Source organism: Hoplias malabaricus, chromosome 18 (assembly GCF_029633855.1).
Source record: "Hoplias malabaricus isolate fHopMal1 chromosome 18, fHopMal1.hap1, whole genome shotgun sequence".
In the NCBI taxonomy this organism is placed as follows: Eukaryota; Metazoa; Chordata; class Actinopteri; order Characiformes; family Erythrinidae; genus Hoplias; species Hoplias malabaricus.
In genome coordinates, this window is record NC_089817.1 from 24,311,476 (window position 1) to 24,339,206 (window position 27,731).

General features: G+C 38.9%; 1 protein-coding gene across 1 annotated transcript; it reads left to right on the forward strand.

Annotated features, from left to right (window-relative positions):
* The first annotated feature begins 380 nt into the window (after positions 1 to 380).
* On the forward strand, positions 381 to 27,257 carry LOC136674600 (ras-related protein Rab-3C-like). The gene is made up of 5 exons (XM_066650673.1): positions 381 to 515; positions 3,278 to 3,487; positions 18,521 to 18,639; positions 22,062 to 22,186; positions 23,715 to 27,257. The coding sequence occupies exons 1-5, from the start codon at positions 492 to 494 to the stop codon at positions 23,906 to 23,908; spliced, it is 672 nt and encodes a 223-aa protein (XP_066506770.1). The 5' UTR covers positions 381 to 491; the 3' UTR covers positions 23,909 to 27,257.
* The last annotated feature ends 474 nt before the right edge of the window (positions 27,258 to 27,731 follow it).

Below are 27,731 nucleotides of genomic sequence, written 5' to 3' on the forward strand. Positions count from 1 at the left end.
TGAAGGGGTATATTAACATGATTAAAAATATGATTTTCATGGTGGGTTTTTTTCATCATACATTGTGTGCTAGGTAGGTCTTTTGACCTGCACATTTGTAGCCAATCAATACTATGTGGGGCACTATGTAGTCACTTGAAATTTAGCCTGAACTGTTTTAAGGTCTTTTTAAGGTAAATTGTTACATTGCTAAATTAATTTAATACACTATTACTGTATTCACATTCTTAAATAGTTTTGTTGTTTGGAACCAACTGTTTGAATCGATTCCTTAGAATCACTTGAAGCGGAGTATAGTATATGTAGTCCTCAAACAAAAAAAAAACTACAAATCCCAGCAGGTGCTAGTGACGAAGACGGTAGGAGCTGTCACGTGACGCTGTAGCTTTGAAAGAGGAGGACGGAGCCGCTGCTCCTCAGAGGGCGCGGAGTAGCCGGAGCATCACACGCTCATTAACGACTTTAGTGCCAAATTAACCGGGCTTCGTAGCATGAGGCAGGACGCTTCAATGCAGGTAAGTGTATTTTTATATTCCTCTAATTTTTTTTTGCTGAAATTCTGTCTGAATTACCGATTATACGGAATATATATATATTTGCTCAATTCTTACGAGGGACCGTATTATATTATTATGTAGTTTCAGTGACCGTTATAAGCGTTATAACGGTCGGGTGGCGTCCTCAACGTTTTAACGCGACATTCATATGTTTACTCTTGAACGTCGCGCGATAATTACACGCCTGAACACCGTTAAATGTTGGTAGAAAAAAACCCTATGCGAGTGGGGGTTGGGGAGCAACGTTATTCCTGTCAGCGCTTTACGGCTGAGGTAAAAGGTTCCTTTAACGTCGTTTCGACGTTACGTTACACAATATTTTCCTGAAATGAAGGGCACATGCATTTCATTATTCTTTTACTTTATGTTATGATTATGAGTAGACAACATGGCAGGATATAACATCAAACATATCTAGGTGTTTGATATGTTACTGTCAGCAATGCCCCATTAACAATGCCTCTGTGGAGTGATTTCTGCAATCATTTAGCTAAATTCACTTAATTTAACACTGCAATAAATTCATTTAATTAGGACTAACTGTGCTCTCTTTGTGAATTATTAAGCAGTCAGTGGCCTTTAAACAACCCCTCCAGTGAAAATCATCTTTTATCTTGTTACCATATATCTATGGTGTTGATTATACAGTATAAGATAAATCATGTGTTAATCCAAATACAGTCTTTAACGGTCACCATCAGACCATTTATGATAAAAAAAAAATTCATAAACATGAGGAACCAATCCATCTTTGGAGCTGCAGGTGTAGATAAAGGTTTGGATCACTTAAATTAGACCTAAGTGCACTGAGTATATGCAGATGTGTAGAGTTATATATGAGCCACTTTTAAAGCATAATATATACATTTGTTATCTGTTTATTTTTTGGAAATAACTGATGAAAAGGTGTGAGATGTTAGGGATTTTATCGATGACCAGCAGGAGACCTGAAATGTTGACCATGTCCATAATGTGCTCATATAAGCATTTTCTAATCAGTGATAATGGTGTAATATAATTATACTGCATTCTTTGAACTGATATTCTTTTCTGACACTTGTGTTGTGTTGTCATCCTTAGTTTTTACATGAACATTTTCAAGTCACTGATTTCGTCGTCAATAAATATAATAGACCTCTGTTCTGATTGGCTGCTTTGTATTCTTATTCAAAAAGTAACCTAAGCCTTGTGATTTAAGTGTAAATGAGCAGGATACGCTGATGCAGGCTGAATATGTGACTTTATGTAAATTCATTAGCTTCTGTTACATCAAAACAGTTCATGGTTTTGCAGCTTAGCTTCTATTTGTGGACTGGAGGTAGAAAACGGGCAGTTACATTTACCACAGTATAATCCCTTTATTTACTGCATTTGATCTGTGACATATTACTGGGCTGAGGCATAAAATACCAAGATATATAGTAAAATACACACTTAAGAATGTTCTACAGGGGTTCTTTATTAAAGGAAATGATTCTATATAGAACCCTGACCACCTGAAAAACCGTTTGCACGATTAAAGGGTCCTTTGCATAATGAAAGGGTTATTTAGAACGATACGACTGTACTATAGATAGTTCTTTACAGCACTGTTTTTGATGTTGTATAGAACCCTTTGCTTAAAGGTGCTATGTAGAACCATCTATAGCACATTTTCCATCAATCTGAAGAACCCCTTCATGATGCAAAGATCTCTTTAAATATGCAAAAGGTTCTTCAAGTGTTTAGGGTTCTATATAGAATCATTTATTTTCATAAAGAACCCTTGTAGAACCCCCATTTTTAAGTGTGTGTGTATATATAGTGACTTAGGCAGGTGTGGACATATCATACACTGTATTACATAATACATACAGACCTGTGTAGTGTACTGTGTAGGAAGTAGGGAGAAAATGGACATTGTTGAGGTGTGCAAAGTTCTGAATGTGTTTCTTAATCAGTAGACAACTGAAACAAATTGTACTACTATAACCCAATATTGATTTGAGTTACATTAGAGCAATAAAGTGTTAAACTGTGTATGCACAATACATTTGTGATATCCTTCAATCCTTTTAAAATGGAGAGTATTATTAGGTAGTTTGTTTTCTTTTTGCTGCAGTAACATCTTCTAGTCTTCTGGGACTAGATGTTGAATCATCTTTCTAGTAATTCGATGGCCTACAGCCATAAAACATTAGTAGGGTCTGATAGTGATGCTGGAGGACTTGTTCTGCATAACAAATGCCACTCCAACTCATCCAGAATGTATTACATGTATCTCAATTGCTTGACAGAACAATGCAGGTGGGCTTTATATTCCTCTAGTCCATGTTGGATATTGAGAATAGTGACCTTCAGCTCATGTACATGATTTGCCCATAATCTTTGGAGATTATACCCTGTCTGTGTCAGCATAGTTTGAAAAGAAATTCACTCATCAAGAGGTGGCTGTGCACTACCCTATGGAAATATTGTGTATTTCTGTCACATGTTCTGAGATCGTTTAGGCTAAGGTTATCTGACTAACATTGTGGAAATGGGTCAACAGACTTTATTGATGTTATGTCATCATTGCTGTGACTGCAGTAGACTGACTGCAACATGCATTCACCCATTGCTAGGAACTGCAGCTCATTTAATATTAGATGCAAATGAAATGGTGCAAATGTAATCTCACATTTGAAATGCTAAACAGTTAATTTGAAAGTGCCTCTCGTATCGTCCTTCTCTTGATGCAGATGGCGGCGACGCAGAAAGAGAGCTCTGACCAGAACTTTGATTACATGTTTAAACTGCTGATCATCGGGAACAGCAGCGTAGGGAAAACTTCGTTCCTCTTCCGATACGCTGACGACTCTTTCACGTCAGCTTTCGTCAGCACAGTGGGCATCGATTTCAAAGTCAAAACCGTGTACAAGAATGACAAGAGGATCAAGCTGCAGATCTGGGTGAGTGGCTTTTATAACAGGACTTCATGATACTTTGACATTTTCTGGGCTATTTTGCATATTGTGTGTGGGTATAGTTAGGGTATAGAAGACATTTAAAAGCACCTGCAAATGAACAAGACTGCAGTTTACCCTTGTAGTTTGCTTACAGCTTAATCTCTGTTCATTTTCATCTCATCTCACCTGACCTCTCACCTCATCTGAATGTGCAATGAGCAATCAAGCAATCATGTATAGCAAAGTCGAAATTGTCATGTTTTATTATCCAGTTGATGGAAATAAGGTCTCATATTTAAATGCTCGCGAGTATGAAAGCCATCATGAATCATGCTTGATGTTTCAAGTGCACAATGAATCCAGATGGCATCATTCAACTCCTTTTGGCTTCACTTGCATACTTTTTGGAACATATGTCTGTATAGCTGATTGTAGATATTTTTAGGATGGTTTTGTGCTTAGTCCTGGATTACACAGCATTTTGATTTGTAATTTTTTCATTGAAAGGAGGGAAGAGTCCAGTAGTGTAGGCTTAATTCCTGTCTGGGAAACCACCCCTTTATATAATATAATGCAAAGTCACATATTAGTACAGTTATCTTTGAAGAATCCAGTAAAAACAGAAATCTAAAAGAATTAGAACTCAGACATGCAGTTATTTTTATGTATGTAATGTGATGTAGATGTTTTGTTCATCAGTTTCTGCTTAAAAAATGAGTCGTATTTGTAAAGCATGCAAAAAGGTGGTCACTGAGGGTATTTGCACACTTGGCCTAGTTGCCAGAGAACAGTTGTCTCCACTCTGAACCCCCCGCCCCCACACTGTGCTCGCACTACGTTTTACCTGTTATCTCAGCAAACACTTCCAGCAAAACCAAGGGATCACTTTGCTGCTGTGTGTTTACAGTGAGTATCACAGCATTGACATTACATTCCGATTATGTGTTGGCCACTGTTAGCTCTCACACTGACGCATAATAAACAGTGCCTGGGCCCCACCTCCTCAAGCTGGCTCTGGCACAGGTTAGCATACGGAGCACTGGCACTAGTCAAACAAATTGGACTTTGGGGGTCCAACGCGTCCAGGCACAGTACAGATTTCCTAGTGTGAGCCCACCCTGAGTATGAACGAAATAGGTTTAAATGTTAATTAAGGGTCACAGTGACACAGTTTCAGACCAGATCATTCCAGTTTACACATCGTAAGTTATAGTATCAAAGCAATACATGAATGTTAGAAGGCTGCACTGAAATGTAAATACAAGAGACTGTACATTGATTTACAACATGGCTCTCATTTATTTCTTTATTATTTTTATTATTTCTCCTTGTTTCTGTCATTCTGCTTTTCTCAGAGTCCAGTCTGAAATTGTAGAGCTCCTATGGGGTCTGTGCCACCTGCCTTTTAAAGACATATGGAAAGTTGCCTGGAGCAAGTACAAAGCCATGGTTTTGATGCAGAGTTGCACTCAGAGCTCAGCTGGACCCACCAGAATTGATTCTGGGAAGTGGACAGCCAATATTAATAGAGACATGACACTAATTGACTGGGTGTTTTAAACACAATGGTTTTAATGAAGCCAGGGCCATCCTTGAGGTTTTTGTTATAATTGATTTCCCATTCATTTCCTTTCCAGTCTTCCTGTTGTCTGCCACAGAGTTCATTATTGTCTATAAATGCACTAAAAAAAGAAGCAGCAGTTTCTGAAATGCTCCTCTAATGGTGCTTTTCCACTGCATGGGATCAGCTCGGCTAGACTCGACATTACGGTGACATTACGAGCTGCCATTGTGAGTCGGATAAAAACAAATGTGGAAGCTGCTGTAGCATTTTTACAAACGGATAGTTCATGCTGGAGCTCTGCATTTCTTGGTGATTGACAACAGGGCCTAAAAAAAGTATCCAGTTCCAGTGACTAGGTACCAGATTTGGCTAGTGGAACAGCAAATAGATGAACCGAACAGAACCAAGACATGTAGGTTCCATGCAGTGGAAAAGCACATAAGTAATCCCTGTGATGTCAAACTAAATGTAAATGTTTAGATTACAAAATTCAAGAAGAAGTTACAAGAGGCATCGCAATGTGATAAAACAACACTATTTAATTGTATTTAATTTTTCATTTCATTTGATTTGTACACATTTAACAAACTGGGGTTGTGGTATCAGTTTTTACTCATATTTAAGATTAATAATGTTTATATTATTCTTTGCTGCCACAAAACAGACCGGCTTTAAATTGATCACATTGTGACTGAAGGATTGAAGGATGTGAATTGTAACTAGGCTATAACTTCATCTTGTTGTCAGATGATCAGCTCCATCTGTTAGCTCTAGTGTTAACCTTAACTCATTCGTTCATCATCTGTAACTGCTTATCCGGTTCAGGGTTGCGGTGGGTTTGGAGCCTACACCAAATCACTGGGCGCAAGGCAGGAACACACCCTGGAGGAGGTGACAGTTCTTCACACGGGGTGACACACACACACACAAACACCCCTACGGACAAACTTGAGTCACTAGTCCACCTACCAACGTGTGTTTATGGGGCGTGGGAGGAAACAGGGGCACCCGGAGGAAACCCACACGGTTTAATTTATACACGATGTAATTCATTTTCACAGCACTGTCCTAAAAATCAAGGGAGGTGTTTTCCAACCCTTTTCCTAAAGATACATAGTGCAGGTTTTGCAGTGCTGAACTTGGAGCAGCAAGTTCTATTCTCCCTGTTATAGGTCGGTGTAACATCACAGCGATATTTTGTAATTTTAAGCTAAAATACCACTCAAATGCAGATAATCAAGTAATAAAATGTGATCACTAGATGTAGCAATATGATTTCTGTGGTACTCATGTTTCTTTTTCTAAGATCTTAAATGATGTAGTTATATAGTATTACAGTATGTGTTCTGCCGAGCATTTGATTTCAATTATTTAACTGTTCAAAAATAAGCACCTGTCACTGCAAGCTATGTGTTATGGTTGGTAGTTGTGGTAGAACAGCCTCATGTACAGTATGTTATGAGGCCATCTTATCTCTCATCATTCAGCACATGCAATGCTGCTTTCCATCGGAGAGAAACAGCTGCCCACTGTCTTTTGTTCCAGCCAGCCGAGCATGCGTCAGACTTGATTCATGAGCTACGTTTGGGGACAGTGGTCCGTTGAGCTTAGTGGTCCACGTCTGCTATGTGTGGCTCGGCTTCTCCGCTTGGAAAAATGGGCATCCGTCTCTTTTAATGGGGTTCCATTCGCAGGACATCTGTCTGGCTCTGACATTTAACAGCAAGGCTTTTAACTGTAGCACAACCCCTAAATGTCTCATTATAACTGCTATAGACTGCATGTTCATCACGGAATGGGAGATGAACCTGGCTTGCAGATTTACCTGAATGAATATAAAATCCCCAGCTGTATGTGACAAAGGTATAAACAAAAAAGAAGAAAAATGTATATGTATGTTGGGCTTATTTGTCTCTATTGTTTATATTATAGTCAAAAAACAAATTATACATGTTATAGTTCGTCTAGTGGTTGAATACCTTCCATAATAGGTAGGACTTCAAAATTGTATCTTGCTGGAAAAACAAAACAAATCAAAAAAATAACAATAATTAGTTAAAACTTTGTTCAAAAATAAATACACAGTGAAAAATAAAACTTTGTTGATTTCCTATTAAAATGGTGCCACATTTTTAAGAAACATACATTTGTGGGATGAGCAGTAGAGCCGAGTACGTGGATTGCACCCATGAAAAAATTCTCCCTTCCAAATCCTCTCTTCCAATGGCAAACAGCTTAATCTGTCATTGACTCGTTTGGTGTGTGGTGGACTGGATGATTGAAGTTTGAAGAAACTAGACGTATTGGCAATTTAACAATTTATTAATTTAACAAACAGGAGCCTCAGTAGCCATACACAGCCACAACAGCCTGGCACCTCCTCCTCATGCTGGTCACGAGCCTGGTCACACACTGCTGTGGGATGGCATCCCATTCTTCAACCAGCAATTGTCGCAAGTCAACCAACGTGGTGGTGAAGGGCACTCTGGCACGAACAGCACTCCCAAGATCTGACAAGTGTTCAATGGGGTTGAGGTCAAGACGCTGGCAGGCTGTTCCATCCTCTCCACTCCCAAATTCTGGAGGTAGTCTCTGATAAACCCTGCTCTGTGGGGGCGAGCGTTATCATCTTTGAGGATAGCGAATGGGTCCCAGACTGTGGAGATATGGGATTGCCACTAGTAGCACAATTTCATCTCGATATCTCTCTGCATTGAGATTGCCTCCAATGATGACAAGCCTTGTTTTTCCAGTGAGAGAGATGCCGCCCCACACACCATCATTTTTTTTATAAATACAAACTGTGATTGGTTGAATCTGCAGATGTGGTGGGTCAATAATGCTCCACTGCTAGCTGTAATGAAAATTAATACATGAATAAATTGTATGCCAGTTACATGCTAATGACTGCTAATTTGAAAAGGACTAATCAAGAGATTGCTTTGTAGAGTTTTTCAGTGTACAAACTATTTATTAATGTCTGTAGGACATGTGCCTTTTATAGGGCTTTATATAAGTGTGTAATAACAATGTGCTGCAGCCCTCCTTATGTAGCACAGTATTTGAATATCTGCTCAAGGCTTCATGTTGAGATGCCGAGTGTTGTACATAATCAAGTTAGAAAATGGCTTGTCTTATTCATATTCTAAAAATGCCTCTTATAATATTTTGTGTTTAAATTCCACTGTATATATCAAGCCCTAAACACTTTCTAGTTTGTCCCCTGTGCTTGATATTGTCATGATACTGTTCAGGACAGAGTTGTTATTTGTCAGCATGATGCATTCTAACCATTCTCTTCACTGCTCAAAAATGTATTCAGCAGCCGTGTGTTTTGTGGCTCGACACGCCACCACGACCAATGACATGACTATTCATCTAGAGCTATTTTTACCCTGCCGTGCTCAACCACAAGGCCTGTTGGGAGAAATCTTCAAGGTAGAGCAAGGGAGGGCAGAAATGGGAAACAGCTGATCTTGGCTTTTTTTTTTCACTTCTTTTCCCCCCTCTCTGTCATATCTGCATCCTTTCATTCAGCATGATTTTAATCTGGTTCTTTATTTCTCTTTTTGTTCTATAATTTACTCTCTAAAATGAGCCAAGTGAATCTGGGCACAGATTTGATGCTGAGAACACTTTTGGAAACCGGTTCCTGCCTTCGAGTGCCAGTTTAAATAGCTGTGAGCCATGTGATAATAAATGTGTAGATGTACCATTCAGCTGATCACTTTTTCTTGCTCCTGATGTGGCTGTAAGTGCTCATGAACTGAATCAGAAACATTCCTTAATATGGGTGTAGTGCCGGGAGATTTTCACAATTAATTTGGTTAAATCAAAGAACGATTTTCAAGCGATGTTCGACATGTAGTAATCGAGATTGTTTTAAGGTAATCATCCATATATGCTATTCAAATTTTCACGCATTTCCTGAATATAATTGTATAATTTTTCATTTAATAAAAAGATTAAGCTTGCTATTTATTATTGTTAAATGGAAATAGTTATTTATTTATTTTTTACAAATTTGTTTAGGTCCTTTGAAAATAAATGTAAAAGTAAACATTATTTGTAAATGTCGATATGTTATAGAGGGCGGCACGGTGGCGCAGCAGGTAGTGTCGCAGTCACACAGCTCCAGGAACCTGGAGGTTGTGGGTTCGATTCCCGCTCCGGGTGACTGTCTGTGAGGAGTTGGTGTGTTCTCCCTGTGTCTGTGTGGGTTTCCTCCGGGTGGTCTGGTTTCCTCCCACAGTCCAAAAACACACGTTGGTAGGTGGATTGGCGACTCAAAGTGAGTGAATGTGTGTGTGTGTCTGTGTTGCCTTGTGAAGGACAGGCACCCCCTCCAGGGTGTATTCCCGCCTTGCGCCCAATGATTCCAGGTAGGCTCTGGACCCACCGCGACCCTGAACTGGATAAGCTCTTACAGATAATGAATGAATGAAGGATATGTTATAGATGTGCTGTTTTAATTATGCAACTCTACTGTCCCTTCTAATAAAGAAATTGAATTAAATTGTGATTTTTTTTCTTGCATTATGTAAGAACAAAAAAAATCAAAATCATTATTAAAAAAATTGAACAAAATCAAGACTTTTTTGTAATATCACCCAGCCCTATGTGGGTGATATACATAAATATCTCTATAATGATGGTACATGACTGATAGCAGCTGCAAATGCTGGATTGGTTATTGATTGGGGGTGGGGTCTAATCAAATTAAATATTTTTTTCTGGGGACATAGTATACCCCTTGTTCCCTGGGGTCTTAATGAATGACTGTAACATGCTTTTGTCCACATACCACAAAGATCAAACAACACAGCACTTTTATTACCCTGCCTAAACAGCCCTGTTCAGAATGGTTGCAGCTCCTGTTGCAAATGAGCCTCTGTTTAAACCAAGCATGAGGCACCCAGCAGTGAGGTGCAAGGAGCAGAAACATTGGTTTTGTGATGGCAGCATCTTTCAAAATCTTTGTTTAGCCTATAAACACGTGTAGTTGTAGTAACCTATGACTTTGCTCTAATTAACTACAACGATTCACAAGTACAAACCGCTCACTAGTGGGCATTGTAACTGTGTTGCAGAGCTTGTTTTAGGCTTTGGTCCAATGTAAATGAGGTTAGTCGAAGGTTTCAGGATAATAAACTTTGAATAAGAATCATTCTACGGACCTTTTAAGAGCACAAAGGCGAATAACTTAAAAGCCTAGTCCTGGAACAGATCTACAGAATGTAAACAAACCACCCTGGAAGTCTAGAGATTGTCACAGGACGTGGTTCTATTTTTGGTGCAGACTATGAGCCTCTGATGTTCAAGCCTTTTGATGTACAGAAAAAGCACCTGAAAAGTTGTCTTTCCAGTGTGGTGTTTTAGGCCCCGTCCACACTTTATCTGTTCATCACTCCGTTTTTGAAAATATCCCCATCAAGACATATAAAAAATGGCTGTATCATCATGCCAGTCCATTAGGAGGCCATAGCACCTCTGAAAGAGAGGCATCAAAACATCAAAATGCATGAGAGAAACACAGAGGTGTTAAACAAATAATCACTCCATACCAGTGGCGGATGCTGGTCTTTCAAGGAGGGAAAGCTCAATTTCGGCCTACATCATAAAATGTTTCGGTTTATTTATACATAAATTCTACCCTCCGTTCCTTTTCAAGAAAATGATCTGTGACCCTGTCGTACCAACAAGGCGTCTTTTCCAGGGACTTGACTAGTGTCCTCTCAATGGCCAGCAGAGCTAGGCTGCTTAAACGGCCTTGGCCCATGTGAAGTGTGTCCGCCTGTGCTCCCACGGGTCTTTACACCAAAAGATCGCTGATTCGCTCATTTCACTGTCAATCAAAAAGGGATTCAGCCTCAGACAGATCATCCAATCATCATGCAGACGCTGAGCGTCTGGGCCAGCCGAGGCCAGCCCACTGCCCCATAGACCCCCAGAGACGCTGAGCGTCCGATGGGCGGGACAAAGCCCAGCATTTATCCAATGACTCGTCTCGTTTCGCTGCTTCGCTATTGAACTGTTTAAATCACTGTGAAGCTGTGGGAATGATTGAGAGGAAAGCTGCGTCTTTACCAGTGATAAGAAGCTGATTCTGAACAAAAGTTGAGCGCGTTGTAGTGCACATTTATTCAATGACATGTACACAACAGTATATATTTGATCAGTTATTTTTTACATTTTAGGGGAAGCTGAGCTTCCCTTGCAGTCTTAGAGCAATCGCCACTGCTCCATACTCATCGTGTACTGTGCAAGTCATGAAATTACTGAATCTAGATCTTAGTAGTGCAGTATATATTTCTAATGCAGCATCATTTATATTTATTCATGTGGGAATCTGAAACTAAGTGCTAGCTGTACATTGTAGTTTAATGACAACTTCATTATATAGTGAGTGAGGAGGTATTTGAAATTCAGCCAGAGACAGACACGCTGTGTGACATCAGCATTTCAGAAAATATCAGTGACTTAAAACACAGTTTTCGTGTGGACAGGAGGCCAAAATGCAGACAGTTTTTAAAAATAAACAGATCAGTGTGGATGGGGCTTTAATCATGTTGTGATTTTCCTGTTATAGGTGTACTAGCGTCAAAAGCCAAACAGCTGTCAACAATTTCATCATTTATCACGTCATGATACAGTTCTGCTGCCTGTGCCTTCGACTTCCGACTTCTGATGGGTATTTTAGCTGCGTTGAATCTTTTTTTTTTCCTTTCATTCAACTTTTACTTTTCATCCAGCAGCTTTAAACTCTCCTTTTATGTTTTTCCCCCATTGATATGATATATTCAGATGGCAGTCCTCTTATTTTTCCATATTCATTAGTCTGAAGAGCTGTCCATGGTGCTACTCCATTTGTCCTCTTTGTGCCTTGCACTTGAGTGATTCATAAAAGGTTGTATTCTTTCATCGTATTCATTTCTTATTCACAGAATGTTCTCTCCATTAATGGTGTGTCTTATGGCTGTTTTATTATTACTTATATTTTCACATTTTTAATGATGTTTTTACCCCATATTCCTTACCAAAATTAAATATCAAATAATGACAACTAGTTTTATAGCTTAGTTTAATTTTAAACTTTGAGCATGGTTAAATGGTCAATTTATTGTTACTGTGTGCTACAATAATTCAAACCAGTGCTAAAAATCAGTTCAACAATATTATTATATTTACATTTTATTATATATATTACATATTACATACATATTGTATGTAGCTACACAATCAATGTATCGTAGTATTCTCTCCATATCGTGCAGTCATTCTCTCTCTCTTCTCAGGTCTACTTGGCACACCTTGGCAAGGGCATAGAGGCTAGGGAGGTTTCAGCCTGTCGAAATGACGAGCACTTACATTGTCAGACAGAAATTTATCAGCCCTGTGAAAGGATAAAGGGTCGTTCTCCACACGGAAGGGATCAATAAAGCTGCTTGGGGACGGGGGTTGATCTGTAGGCTCGGGCAAGCACCGGGCACATGAATCTTGTGGATGGAGCAGAAGCTGATTGGCCTATCTGGCTAAGGGCTGTACATTAACTAACGCAGCTTTCACCTTAATTATTGCATTGCCATATAGGAAATGAATAACATGTCATTCTTCCTTTCCTTCTATGCACATTATAAAACCAGGAGAACTTCCCTTCTGCCACAGATGATTAATACGGATGATTTTTTTTCCTTGTACAATTGAAAACTGCTGATTTAAAGAGAGCCTAATTTATGAGCACATCTGTATTTTACACAGTATTTTAGCAAACATTGTTACTTGTCAATGTCATCCATACAAAGGAAACCGTTTAATTGTGGCACTCTCTTTAACCTGGCCTTTGGAATGTATGCTCTGTTATTTGAGTCTCTATTGGAGAGGCTCTATTAACATTACCAGACATTTTCAAGAACAGCCTTTCAGTGATGTCTGGAGGCATGAAAGTCAATATTGAATGAACAAATGAACAAAGAAAGAAACAATGGGTGTCTTTGGGTGGCTCTTGAGAGACCTTACATCAGAAGGATGGTATGGTAGACCAACTGTGGGGCAGTCAGCTATTGTTTCCACCCGTCTGCACGCAGACAGGGGCAGTGTGTGCCTGAGTGAAGAATAACATTAGGTTAAGGACAAGGGAACATCCCGCACCAGTCACACAGATAACGGACAAGAGTGATTAGGACTTGCTAGGATAGGGTGAGTGAACTCTTCTGATTGCATACTGCCTTTGGATTTGATAGGACAATCTTAAATGAAGGGTTGAGATCGGTCACTCGTTGACTTTGTAAATGTGATATTAGGACCATACGATATCACTTCTTTTAAGCATGCTGGCCTCTGCTATATGAATGCCTAGGAAATCATAGCATTAACATAACATCTTTTTCAGTTAACTGTGAGCTTTGATCATGCGTTCCAGCATGAGCCGTGTTCTGTGGGTTTAATGAAGAATCATTTAAAAGGGGACATATTATACTTTTCCCACATATTAACTTATTTCCCAGGGGTCTTAATGAAAAATCTGTGTCATGTTTTGTCAAAATACCACAAGGACCAAGCACCACATCTTTACCATCCTCATGTCTCAGCATTCATTCATTCATTCATTACCTGTAAGCGCTTATCCAGTTCAGGGTCACAGTGGGTCCCAGAGCTGACCTGGAATCATTGGGCGCAAGGCGGGAATACACCCAGTCCTTCACAGGGCTCATGTCTCAGCAGCCATGGTTAAAATGAACAGTTTCAAGCCTGTTCCTTTAAGTGATAATGAGCCAATTTTTACCTCAGGCCAAATGCACAGCAGTGACAAACGAGTGAGCAGAAACTCTTGTTTTTTCTTGCTTCTCTTCTTTTCCTTTTCACCAATTTTGCTCAGTACTTTTATTTCTCAGTGCTCATTGCTTTTTTATTATTATTATTTGTTTTCTGAATCTTTAATATGCTAATTGTTTATTTGCTCATATTAATTCATAAACAGCCTATCAGAGTCAATGTATTTAAATATTTCAGGATTAAGCAGTTACAGAAAACGAATGAACCAGTTATTGAATGTATGTTGTCTACATTAAACTTAAAGATGATGAACTCTATCTTAATATCCCATACTGAAACAAGTGTATTCATTTATCTGAAACAGTATTATTCTACTGAAATAACTGTTTATAGACATTTGAACAGCCACGAAACAGTACAGCAGCAATGATTTTTCTTTTGCTGGATATTTAGGAGGAGGGCTCGTCTGATAATGCAAGAGATATTGCAATCAATATGTAATCTATTATCTGGGTCCTGAATTATTTTTAAAATGTGTTTTATTTCACTGGTGTCAGCCACAGGAATCTATTTTAAATTCCTGTTTTCACTGCTGTCCTTAAAGGGATGTGTTAAATTCCTGTTTTCACTGCTATCCTTAAAGGGATGTGTTAAATTCCTGTTTTCACTGCTATCCTTAAATTCAATTGTTTTTAATGACAGCAGAATTACAGATACTGGACAAAAATATCCGTAATCAAATCAGCTTCTTAATTTAGCTGCTATTTCATGGCTTGATTGCTGTCCTTTGTGGACCATGAAACTGCCCTTTGTAAACCTTGAATAATTTTGTAGAAACCCACACATTCGCTGATAAAAATTAATGAATAACAATTTCCTTTCAGTCTTTCCTTTAGTGATTGCAGTTACAGTATTGCAGCTATAACAAGAAAGCTCATTCTTGCCCAGTAACCCAGCACCGGGCCTTAATGAATCATCGCTTACTCACTGCCACATTCTTTTATTTATTTATATAGTCTCTTAAAGTCATTGAAGCGTTTCCTTGGAGCACATATTAAGCTCAGATGAAACCAGAGGTTGTGTTATCTTTAGGGAATTTCTGAGCTGAGCCTCTTAATTTGGCTGGGTATGATGTATAGCTAGATATAGGCAACGGTAGCCGCTTATTAAATTTAGGTTGAAAAGTAAACCCTAACGGAAGATAGATTCCCAGTGGGGGGTTTGTGACCACCACTTCAAGCTGAGGATAGCACTGGAATTATCAGTAATCAGCTGAATACTGTATGCCATACATCAGCTGAACACAACTGTGTTGTCCTGTTTTTAAACATACAATAACATACCTATATAAGAGTAGGTGTGTGTCTAAGCTAAATAAACAGCATTAGATTAGGTTTTAATCAGTTTAAGAGGCTTTAATGTCATTTCGTTTGTATGTACACGTCCTCAGTGGAACAAAACCACAAGGACCATGCTTTGTCACGGAACATGATCAATTTGCCAGTTAATAACGATTTGCATTTACCATTTTTGGCTGTTAATATTCGCCTGCTGATACATTATTTTTAGTACTGAATAATTTGAGTAGGCAATTTGTGTAAATATTTCTTCAACATAGTGTTGTATTGACTGCAGATATGTTCCTTAAAATACATTCTCAGGCCTTTTATAGTTTGAAAATGAGCATATTCACACTTTGATATTGACAGCAATTTGCCAAATTGACATAGCAGCTCCTGTAAACTCAAATCTGTGCACTTTCAGTATGATTTTGATGTTTGAATCATCCTTTCAGCCCCATTTCTTCATTATAATGGATTGGATTAATCCATAACCAAGCCTTGTACTTTAGAAATGTGGTTGAGAACCCAGAGGCAAAACCCAACAGCAACTCGTCTGATTTCTCACATGCTTGGCCTTTTGCTGTCAGCCTTCTTATTAAAAAGCAAAAGCAAAAGCTTCTGGAAGCAGCGAAGCGATATGTTTTGTCTTTTATGGCGATGATGGTATCGAAGCAGCTTTGTGCCTCCTTCCCAGAGGAGCAGTTTACCAGGCCGGAGGAGGGGGAAGGTGGAGGATCGTACACAGCCTTATCAGCAGCTCTGTTTGCAGTAATTAGAGCTGTCCACTCCAGCCCTGTGTGTGCAAACAACGGTCTTTCATTGAGCAGTAAAAAAAAAAAAATAATAATATAAATTCATAATAAAAAAAAGAAGATGCTTGAGTCGTAATTATCGGGGCATAAAGAAGCACAAATGAATACTGCTAATGGAGCTGGGATCAGGTAGTGTGTGTGTGTGTGTGTGTGTGGGCTTGTGTTGCCTCTGCGTGTGTGCTGGCTTCAGCGTGTTCGTGTGTGCGTGCTCAGAGAATGTGTGGCCTGTCCGAGCTGGCAGTGTCAGATAAGGAGGCCGTCCTCCGCAGGCTGAGTTCCACTGTGGCTTAGTGATGGCAGGGAAAATTGCCACTTTGTCATGGTCCATTGCACACTAGAGGGCAGTGTTAGTAGTCTGGTGGCACAGGAAAGCTGATTTCAAGCACTCTCAGCGATGTGCTGTCAGCTGATAGAGGAAGTCTACCCCCCATTATTTGTTTATTTTAAACAGAATCTTCTCTTTTTAATGACTGAAGCATTTAAAAAATTGTTTGCAGTTGAATAATTCACTCCTTTTTTTCTGACTGTTGAAGGCATTCTTTGACATCTGCAGTAAATTTCCAGGATTTTCGTCGAGCAGAGACAAGAAATAAATAAAGAAAATAACTGAGGCAATTTTCTTAAATTCCAGTGTGACATAAGAGGCTGACAGCAGGTGTCCTTGTAAATTTAGCTTCAGTAAGCAGTGAGGCAGGGAAACAACGTATTAAAGGTATACGTCACTTATAAATTGCTTAGACAGCAGTGAATAAAATGTACAGGTATGAGCGTTCTGTTTTAGGAAAAGTCTATCGCTTTTAACTGTATTATTTAAAAAAAAAAAAAGGTACATTTGTAGTGATAATACAGTACTGGACAAAATCAGAGACCGCCCTTCATCAAAACAGCTTTTAGTTAAAAGTTATTAATTTTTCAAAATACCATTTGCCTTTAATACATCTTTCACTTTACTCAGGAGACTTGCTTTCAGTTTTTAAAGAAATCCCAAGTAGTTCAGTGATGTTAAGGTCTGAGCACTTAGGAGTGATCTGTTTATTGTTCTGCGAGTACCAACTCTGTTTGATTTGCAGATTTTCTTATTTCCTATTTTTGGTAACAGCTTCTTAAAGGCTACACTGACACATTATACGTTCTCTACAATTTAGTTACTCAGTTGCATCTAGCAGGTGGATACCACACCTAAATCTAAACAGACATTCAGGCACAGTGCATGCTACTCATTTACATTCGCAGTGAAAAAGGCAGCCATGAACACTGAAAACTTTCAAACTACATTTAAATGTTGGGACACTTTCTAAAAATGCTGTAAAAACTTAAATCTGTAATTTGTTAATTCACTTGAAACTGTCCAAAATGATGTTTGGTGTTTTCCATAGTGAACTTTATTATATTTGTTAAATATACCAAATGTAGGGTCTGATGCCTGCAACACACACAGTCTGGGACAGAGGAATTGTGGAAACAGTTAGTAATACTAACCAATTATACAGGAAATAATTCACACACATTTTGCAAATTGGCTCAAAATTGGTGCTTGGACCCCTAACTATTGCAGCTGACTTGCTCAACAATCTGTGGAGATAGATCTAGACCGCAGACAGGTCAGTCAGGATGTGGTTAACACGTTAACAGAGAAATAGGAGTGTTGAATAAAAAACCTCACATACACTGAATATGCACCACAAGTGTCTGTGATACTTTAGCACTATCACTCTTTACGTTGTGCTGCTGCAGTATATTACATAAGGTAAATATTTATATATTAATGTTTATTTTAGTTATCTTAGTTTATTGTAATTTTATTTGATGTGATGCTTATGTCACGTAACTTGAATGACAATAAAGCTGAGTCTGAGTGTGCATTTAATATAACAGCTCTCTCTCTAAACAAATAAGTGCATTGTCTACAAGGATGTAAAATGAATTAGTGCAGTGAGGAAAGGGTTTTAGTTTAGATGAATGATTAGGAGCCCGAACATCTTGTGTGTTTATTTGACATCTTTTTACCATAGCCACACAATTTCTGCCTCTTTTGGATGGGCCCTGTGTCAAACTGTTTAAACAATTTTTTTTCTCCAATAAAAGTGATTGAAAATATTTTGGTGTAGGAATGTTTACAAACCACAGGGTAACTGCATTTTTATCTTTGAAGATGAGCAAATAAATTACTTTTTAAGTGTTTTTACATACTACTTTTTATTCTGAGAGTTAAAAATCAAGATCGCCTCCCTTGTGCTCCCTGTTTTTATTTTTGTCAGGTGTCTTTTTGGAAAGGTGTGAAAGGTTTTCACAGCAGGGGCTTCTCATCCTTCTGTTTTCACCACTCTTTGCTTATTAACAGTGCAACACAATCACAGCATTCCACAACATCATGTAGTAGCACAAGAATAAAAGCCTGGGATACAAATGTATATTGTTAAACACGGTTGTAAATTAGGTGGAAGTATGTTTTAGAATCATTAGTCATAGATAATACAGTACACTAAGGATTAATTAAAACCTTTGCTACAAATGTGAAATAATTTGTGTGCTTTTGTGAATGCAGGATACAGCAGGACAGGAGCGTTACAGAACTATCACAACCGCCTACTACCGTGGTGCCATGGGTTTCATCCTCATGTATGACATTACTAATGAGGAGTCATTTGGAGCAGTACAGGATTGGTGAGTGGGCATTGGATCATCACTCAGGACAGCACAGGAAATTGTACACATTACCCACACACCACATCTCCCACAAAACGTCCACACTTTTTCGCCTGCCCACTGATTAATGACAGGATTGAAGTTTTTTTGAACAATGGAAGATATTTTTCTGTAAACAGACTGTGTGTGTGTGTGTGTGTGTGTGTTAGTGTTAATGTTAGTGGACTTGCCTGGTTTTATGGAGTAAGTGAGTCATCGTCCATTGAGAGCAAACCTTTCTTTTAATACAAATGTCAGGAGTGAAACTGCGCTGAGAAAGACGAAAACACACTGGGCTCTGTTTCATCACGTCGGGAGAAAAACTTATTTTCATACATGTTGAAAGCTATTGCTATTAATTGTAAATTTTTGAAGGAAAGGGAGATATTAATTAAATGATCCATAAAGATATGAATCCAGCATTCAAACAGTTGAGATCAGCACTCAGTTCAGGATGATGATGAACATGGTGGCCTTGCATGTTCGTTGCGTTGCAATTGTACTTTATTTTAATGAGACAGTTTGTGCAAATCACGTAGTCTTTGTCTATCTCATTTAACCCTTCTGTTTTGTAAAAGCCAAAGTGGGCCGACACTTTTGACTTGACAGAGGATGGTACCTGGCTAACCCTATTGTCTGACATTTGTCCACTGAGTTTTTTTCTTCACATGTTTACCCTATTCATTTATTTAGTGCCACCACGTGAAGAAGTAATGAAGCAGTGACTTTAGTAAGTCTTACTTTAGAGTGCCTATGTTTAAATGAAAATATAGATATTTGATGCCACATATCGATAAAATATGGCAAACGAAAGTGATACAATATATTGCTTTATCGATATTTTGTCCCACCCCTATTCTTTAGTGATGGGGCATCTTTTTATTGCTGATGGATATGACATTTAACCAAACTGAAGGGAAAATGACAGGAGGTAAAGGGTTTTGAAAGGCTGCTAGGATGTTAATATTTAATAGAATGGATTTAAATTTCCCAAGAGTCAGGAACTGCAAACCAGGCAGCAAGGAATCAGCTCCTGTGCCCAGTTGGACCAAGACAGTCCCAGTCAGACACTTCATTCCGAACTGAGGTGGACGAGGCTTTATTGATCCGCGCAGTGGGATGTTTAGCTGAGCTTGGTGTGCAGAAGTTGATTTAATTAGGCTGCAAAGAGGCTAATGAGAGGTCTGACAATACACTGAGGAAGTGGCCAGTCAGAGTCAGAGAGTGAAGCAGAATGGCTGACCCAGAGACACACTGGAGCAAGGTGACCTAGCACAGCAGCAATACGCTTCTGTGAAGCTATATTAAGTGGCATTATATAAAATTATATTCAATCTGCACGACCGCTGACATGTTAGTCTGCTCTTTCTTTATGGTTGGGAATGGAAAGTGCAGAGAATATTAGCTAAGGTTGACCGAGTAAATAAAACAAAGGACTCTGTGACCTGTGTACATGCAGAGATGCAGAAATTAGCCTAGAGTGTGGCTGTAGAGTTCACTGACTGCTTTTGGCCATACAGTGGTCACCCACATTGCTGCAAAATCTATGCTGAATGGCCAACTTGCACTGATTCCTGTGTAAAACCACGTTGAAAATCCTGCAGATAAAGCACACATGGGCTCAGTTTTAAAATAGTCAGATTATGTAAAGGTCAGTGGTCTTTTGTTAGGAGATGATAGGATGAATTTTCTATTAAAGCATACCAATTAAAAAAAAACTTTCCTATATGAGGGAGCAGAAAATCATGCACCATATTTGCTTCAGATTTTTCAAGTGTGAGGAGCCAGTTGAGCCGATAGGGGACAGTGAAGCAGTCAAGAAACAAAGTAAAAAAGATGTAAATTAATCCAAGAAGTTTATGATGTTCTCACAAGCAAGGGCTTGACTTCCACCTCACTGAATGTTACCCAGTTTTTTAGCTTGAGATCTACTTTTTCCAGGGGACGTGTCATTGTGATCTACCTTAACAGTTTATATTTCATTGGACCATTTTTCAAGCAGCCTTCAGTAATCGTCAGTGAGGGCAGACTAATATTTGTGCTAAATTATATTCATGTAGGGAAAGAAATAATGTGATTCACATTATTTAAATGAGGTGCAATCTACCAAGATGCACTTTGTTATTGATTGGTTGACTGCGAGGATTTGGCGCCCCTATGTTTGGGATTGCTTGGAGTGTTAGAAGTAGAAACTACAACCAGCTTCTAAATTTGAAGGTGTAGAAAATTTTTTTGAAAGATTTTTCAGAATAATTACTTACTGGGATCTTGAATGACATAGTGGTTCGACCCTATTAGTGACCGATCACTGATGCCTACCTAACCCATTTGAGGACTTAAGTCCAAGAGAGCACATCTAGCCTTGCTCTCTCTTGGTGGGTAGGATGCTCCACTCTCTCTCAGCCAATACAAATGATGCAATCAAAGTTGGTGCAATGATGCAACCCACAAAACAACTGTGTATAGGACTTCACCCTACAAGGATGGTGGCAATTTTTTCTAATAGCTAATAAAGAGGAGACAACTAAAAATTTTCTATTATATCTATGATATTTATTTATTTTTAAATACAAAATTAAAAGAGTCAGATAACAATCAATGTTTGGCCCAAATATGGCCCATATCTGCAGTTTTCTTATGGTCCACATTTGGCCTTCAGTGATGCCACATGAGCCTAGTTTGCCTCAACTTAATCACAGATCCACGTTATATGGGCAAGATGTCAGGTGTGTTGTGGACCAAACCTGGGCCCAATCAACATTTTAACACACACAACACATGTAACCCAAGTTAAGCCTGTCTCATAATATTTGGCCCATACAACTCTCGTCTATACCATAACTGAGATGTAAGTGCCAATAGTGACACAAATTAATACAAAGTGTGCTTTCTGTCTCTGTAGATTCGGTCAGCTGTCCCTGCTCAAATGTAGGGCATACTTCAATTTTGAACATATAAATTTATATTGGGGAGTTTTCAAATTTTTACCTCCTTAAAATTGCTAGTAGTATCATATCGCTTGGACCCTTACCAAAGGCCTGAGTCAGTCTGACATGTCGTGTAAGTTCAGTCTGGTGTACTGTATGGTTTATAGAGAAGGGGCTAGGCTCCCATCACACCCACACCAGCTGTCTGCACTCTGCCAGCTCTGCTGTTGCTATGGCACCAATTATTGGAGCGAACAGCCTTTTTAAAGCAAGACCCAAAGAAGCTGTGTGCATTATGTTGTGTATTAGCATCTATATTCAGCCTGTTATTTGAATAAAGTCCTTCATAGAGTGTGTCTACTTGTGTGCAAATTTCCCAGGTTTGACATTAGCATTATTTAGGTTACAATGCATAATATAGGGCATCACGTGAGTAGAATTTCAAAGCACAGACACTGTTGTTTTTGTATTCAGGTCGACCCAGATAAAGACGTACTCCTGGGACAACGCGCAAGTCATCCTGGCCGGAAATAAGTGTGATATGGAGGAGGAGAGGGTTGTGTCTGTGGAGAGTGGCAGACTACTGGCTGAACAGCTGGGTGAGTTCTTTCCCACCACCGCAGCTGTGCTTCTTTCTCCAGGGCACCAATCAGCTGCATCCATCTGACACAGGGAGTGAGTCATTAGGGTCGCTCTGAGCCAATCAGCTGCAACACTCTGACCTGGAGCATACTCTATTCCCTGTGCTCTGGAGTGTAATGAATCCAAACTAATATTCAGTAGTAATAACGCACTTCAAGATTTGGCATGTTTTACACACAATTCCTTTCATGAGAGAGGAAAATGTTGGAACATATAAGTTCACCACCCCTAAATTGTACACCATAGACTATACAATTTTAATTTTTGGCAGTAAAAGTGCCTTTGGTTGCATACCTTCACCATAAATAAACTACAGCACATGGAGCATGCACTTGGAGTTAACTGCTCAGGTGATAATGAAACACATCTAATTAGATGGCACTAAGCACTGGAAAACTGCACTTCTTTTAGCCCAGACTGCACGTGAGGGGAAAACAAGTGTACTTCCTGCAGGGGGAAAGATGGATGGCTCATAAATTATATGTTAGGGCAGAACAATGCTTTGTTAATTAATGCTTCATTAATTAATGTGATATTTACCTTGAATATACTGATATTGAAGACTGCAGTATGCAGTTGTTTAGCAGATAATTAAACTACTGCCTTAATGGTCAATATCCATGATTTCTTCCAGTTATTATGAATTAAACAGCTGTTATTTTGCAGATGTACAGATAGGCGTCAGATTCAAGGAAAGTTATGTGCATTGCCACAGAATATCTCTACAGTGCCTTGTTGATAACATATCCCTCAGTTGATGTTTTGATGATGGTGATGGAGAATACCGTTCACCCTGATCCTTCAGGGTTTTTAACTTAATGCTTTGGGACATTATCCTGAAAGAGACTGTTCCCCTAAGGATAGATACGTTCACATGGTAAAGTTAAATATGCTTTACAAAATAACTTTACATTGATTTACAGTGACCCTTTTCAACCAGTTTTCTGTTGTTGTTTTCCATAGATGTAAATCCAGATGTCTGTGACTGAAGCTGTTTATCTGTGTCTCAGTAATAAACACGCATTCAAAGTCACTTACTTAGATTTATTCTTGTTGCCATTTTGACCCAAAATCAATGTCATCTGAAATTTGACTGTTACATAAGAGGCGACACGGTGGTAAAGCAGGGGTAGTGTCGCCATCACACAGCTCCAGGGACCTGGAGGTTGTGGGTTCGAGTCCCGCTCCAGGTGACTGTCTGTGAGGAGTTGGTGTGTTGTCCGCGTGGGTTTCTCCCACAGTCCAAAAACACACGTTGGTAGGTGGATTGGCGACTCAAAAGTGACCGTAGGTGTGAGTGAATGTGTGTGTTGCCCTGTGAAGGACTAGCGGCCCCTCCAGGGTGTATTCCTGCTTTGTGCCCAGTGATTCCAGGTAGGCTGTGGACCCACCACAACCCTGAACTGGAAAAAGCGGTAACAGATAATGAATGTTACATAAGAATCTTCATGACACAAACCACTCTTTATTTTTCTTGTCTCCTAGGTTTCGAGTTCTTTGAGACCAGCGCTAAGGACAACATCAACGTGAAGCAAACCTTTGAGCGCCTGGTAGATATCATCTGTGACAAAATGTCTGAGAGTTTAGAGACTGACCCCGCTGTTACCACGGGAACCCAGGGCAATGCCAGACTAACAGACAACCCACCTCCCTTACAGCAGCCTAACTGTGCATGTTAGTGTTCGGCCAAATGCATCAAAACCCGGCGAGTGTGTGTTTTGTGGAATATTTAGCTCCTTTAAGTTGAAGCATTCAACCTTTAACCATGTGGGTGACAGGTGCCAGAACAAGCCAGTTCTTCACCCAGCCCAAAAATTGTCGTCATGGTAGCCGTCAGGTATGACATGGTCTACTCGTTTTTTTTTTTTGTTTTTTTTTTGTTTTTTTTTGAGAAAAGATAAAGAGGCTTCAAAAACGCCAAATAGCTTTTGTTTTGTGTAAATATGAACAAGTAGATGCCAATTTAGCATTAGGTTCATTTTTATAGCATAGTAACTCTCTATTGTGGCACCTCTCTACCACACCTTTATCTGACTCTCTGATGTTCAGTGCCTGTTTAATTTTATTTTAACACTTTTTGTTTGTAGTGTGGATCAGATCTGCTGTGATTTAACACTGTTCAATCCGTCCCACGTGCATGTGTCAGACCGTTTTAGTTTGAGCATGTGGTTAGTTTTTGTCTGCAACCCTTAGACCTCTTCATGAATAGACGTAGATGTAGCTCTTCCAAAGCAGGAGCAGTTTATTTCCTCTGGATTTTTGACTCTAGCTGCTTTTCTGTAAGCCTTTAAACACCCTGCACTAGCCGTGAGGAGGTTGGCAGTGTGAGTCATTTAGAAATATCTTAAATATGTAATTGTATATACCTCAGCAGTTTGGATTCAGAGATAATGAGTGAATTAGCCATACAGGGACATATATACACTACACAAATTTCTATTATAGTAGTTTTTCAGGGAAAAAAAAATCCTTGAAGACATTTTATGTGAGTTAACATATAATTAATCTATTTATTTAAAGGAAAACTACTCAGAAGGTATGAAGAAAAGATTTAAATATCAGACATTTGATTATATAAAATGTGTGCGTAGTAGTGACCACAGTGTTTCATGTCATTTCTGTGTTTATCACTGTGGCTTCTTTATCTCTGCTGGCAAAAAAGCTACTTTGTGGAGAAAGCAGAGCCTTTCAGCAGCCCCTGCCTCAGTTGGTGTCTTGATTTGTCCTCTTTAGTGTACGAGAGTCTTATGAGGATCTGTCCTGTTTTCCTACTAAAAGTGAAGTGTGAGTGAGCTGTCTGGAGAGAGAAACACTGCAATACTCAAGGAAAAGTCCCAGGCAACTATTACTGCAGCGTGAGTCAGTCCATCAATATTTAAAAAGGGAAAACCTGATATGACTTTTCCGATTATAAATAACCCGTATGTTTATTCTTCCTGTTGTGAATCTCCACTGCTGCAGCACCTGTCTGCAAGCAGAATATTCTGTTCTCCAACAGTTCGGCGTTTTCTGTGATTTCCCACCATTAGGCTGGTAACATTCATGCTTCTCCTACAGATGCATACTTTAATGGAGGTGAAAGTTAGGACAAGCTGCCGTTAGCGCTGAAAATACCTGAATCAATACCAAAATACAGCGTAAAAAATCTTCACGATTTAGTGTGTGTGCGCACGCACGAACAAAACATGTCATTTTATGAAAACATGTAAAAATCTATATCAACAAAAAGTTAATTTGTATGAGTCACAAACATTGACAGAACTATGTTTACGCTACAATTTCCCATCCGGCCGAAGGGGAATATTATTTATCTTGTCCAACCTCACTACAAGTGATTAAGAGTTGTGTTTGTGGGTGGAGCACGAATAAGCCATTTCTCTTTATAGAGGTCTATTATAATCATAAAATGTAGCCCTTAAAAATGTGCTGAATGTGGTGTTGATCACACGTTCCATGGTATTTTAAGTGTATTTTGTGTAAAGAGCTCTGAAATGGTAGGTAGTTTACTTGACATAAGCAAAAATACAGTCTAATTTATTGTGTCAGAAGCAAGTAGGCCAGTGTGTGTGATGCCAAATGATCCTTACACATCTCTGATGTGTGGTCAGTGTGTAGAAAATTGGTGAAAAAGGAATTTTCTGCAACCACAACATTTAGCATTACACTTGCATGACGTTGTGAGGCATCTATATTTAGAGACCTGTATCTATATAGTTGTTTTATTTCTGCATCCCACAGTCTGTGGGGTGTGATGGGCCAATAAGTGCAATATTTTGAATCCCTGTCTCTTGTATATACTGTAGATGTATAATAAGGGAGTGTGTGTGTGTGTGTGTTTGAGAGAGAGAGAAAGAGAGAAAGGAATAAATTATGCTGTTAGTGAATGAGAGTTTGTAAGTCAGTAGTTGACTACTGTGTGTGTATTAGTAGAAGTCATGTATCCTGTAAATGGCAATGCTGTTTTTGCACATTCCATTCCAATGTTAAGAAAACTCCTACTCCTGCTGTGTTGATACTGATGTGTTGATTCTTTGTGGTAAAGATTAAATCTAAAGTACTGTGTGGCAAGTATTACAGTGCTGTTTAAACATCAGAGATCATACTCTATTTATTCAGTGCTATTTATCTGATGGTGACTGTTTTAGTGGATCACCAGGTGGTTTTGAGTCCCATTTTCTGTCATAATATTATTTTAATTACATTTAAAGAAATGTAATGGTTAGTTCCTCTGTAACTGATTACACTTATATAGAATAATATAACTAATAGAGACAGCCCTGAATACTAAGACACGTGATTGGTGTATTCTGAGCTTGAACCAATCAGAGTCCAGTATTTTCAAATTCTAATGAATATTACAGCTAATTTAAATAACTGCCGACAGGCCGTTTCGATTGAGAAGAGTCGTTCGATCAAACACAGAACTCATTTTGGTGTTTAAAATGATAAATGTCAGTTTTAAATTTCATATCTAAACTACTCTTCATATAACGTTCTTGCTGCTCTATTAAAGTGGGATGGACAACTAAAATGATAAATCAAATAACAGAGTGTTACAACGTTTTGGCTGCAGTCCAGCTTCTCTGAGCATTGTTTGGTTTTTAACAGCAACTTCATCACGTTTCCATTTAAAGTGGAGCGGGAAAACAATTTCGTCCGTAAGGTCGTCTGAACAGAGTGGAACAAGCTTCAGAACCCTGAGGAAAAACCTTAACTGACCTCTAGTGCCCATTTAACGTGGACTTTAAGCTAATCTCAGCCTTTTAAAAAGTCCATATTTCACACGGGACGGACATTTCCAAACTTTCTTGCTTTATTTTCCTGACGAGTGTTCATTTGGGGTGTGCTCTCAATCCATTTTAGACAAAATCTTTCACAACTATTTAATGTAGCGAGATTATTTCCTCTGGGTTTAAATGTGAATTCAGAGGAGCCTTCAAATAAATAAAGGATGGTCTCTGATTTCACACAGTACTGTTTGTGTGGCTGTGTCTTTGTATGTTTGACTGGGATTAAAAACAAGCTTCTTGCCTGTAAACAAACGTTTGGTGTGTGTGAATTCTTTACAGAACTGGAGTGTGTACGTGCGTCACTGTAGAGACCATCCATTAGAAAGTAGGAGCATGGAGTGTGAACCTGGAGCTCCATGACATTTATTGCCAAGTGACATGCCGCTGCAATGATTAAACCTCACTGTTTACAACCAAACTGTTAATGATATTTTTTCCTCAGTTGAATGTTTCAGATTGAGACGTCTGTGTAGTTTTAAGAGCAGAAATGTAAACTGAGGCGTTCCGTGAGGTTAAATAGAAAATCTTCCTTCCTAAAAACTTAACGACTTACTGATTTTACCAGTGAATTACCAGGAATTCGAGGTGTGGGGGACAGGAGCGGCCTAAAGAGGAAGAAGTGTTGGGAATTAGAGGACACAACGCCTATTGTGCTAATAAGTTTTTCAGTTCTTCTAAAAAAAAAAAAAACAGTGAACGTACACATCTGTGT

What these genes read in the sequence shown, in the direction of transcription:
- LOC136674600 (XM_066650673.1), top strand. Translation starts at nt 492, where the DNA reads ATGAGGCAGGACGCTTCAATGCAG. An exon ending in GGCAGGACGCTTCAATGCAG is followed by an intron (nt 516 to 3,277) that starts GTAAGTGTATTT and finishes CTCTTGATGCAG; the next exon opens with ATGGCGGCGACGCAGAAAGA. An exon ending in TTTGGAGCAGTACAGGATTG is followed by an intron (nt 18,640 to 22,061) that starts GTGAGTGGGCAT and finishes TTTTGTATTCAG; the next exon opens with GTCGACCCAGATAAAGACGT.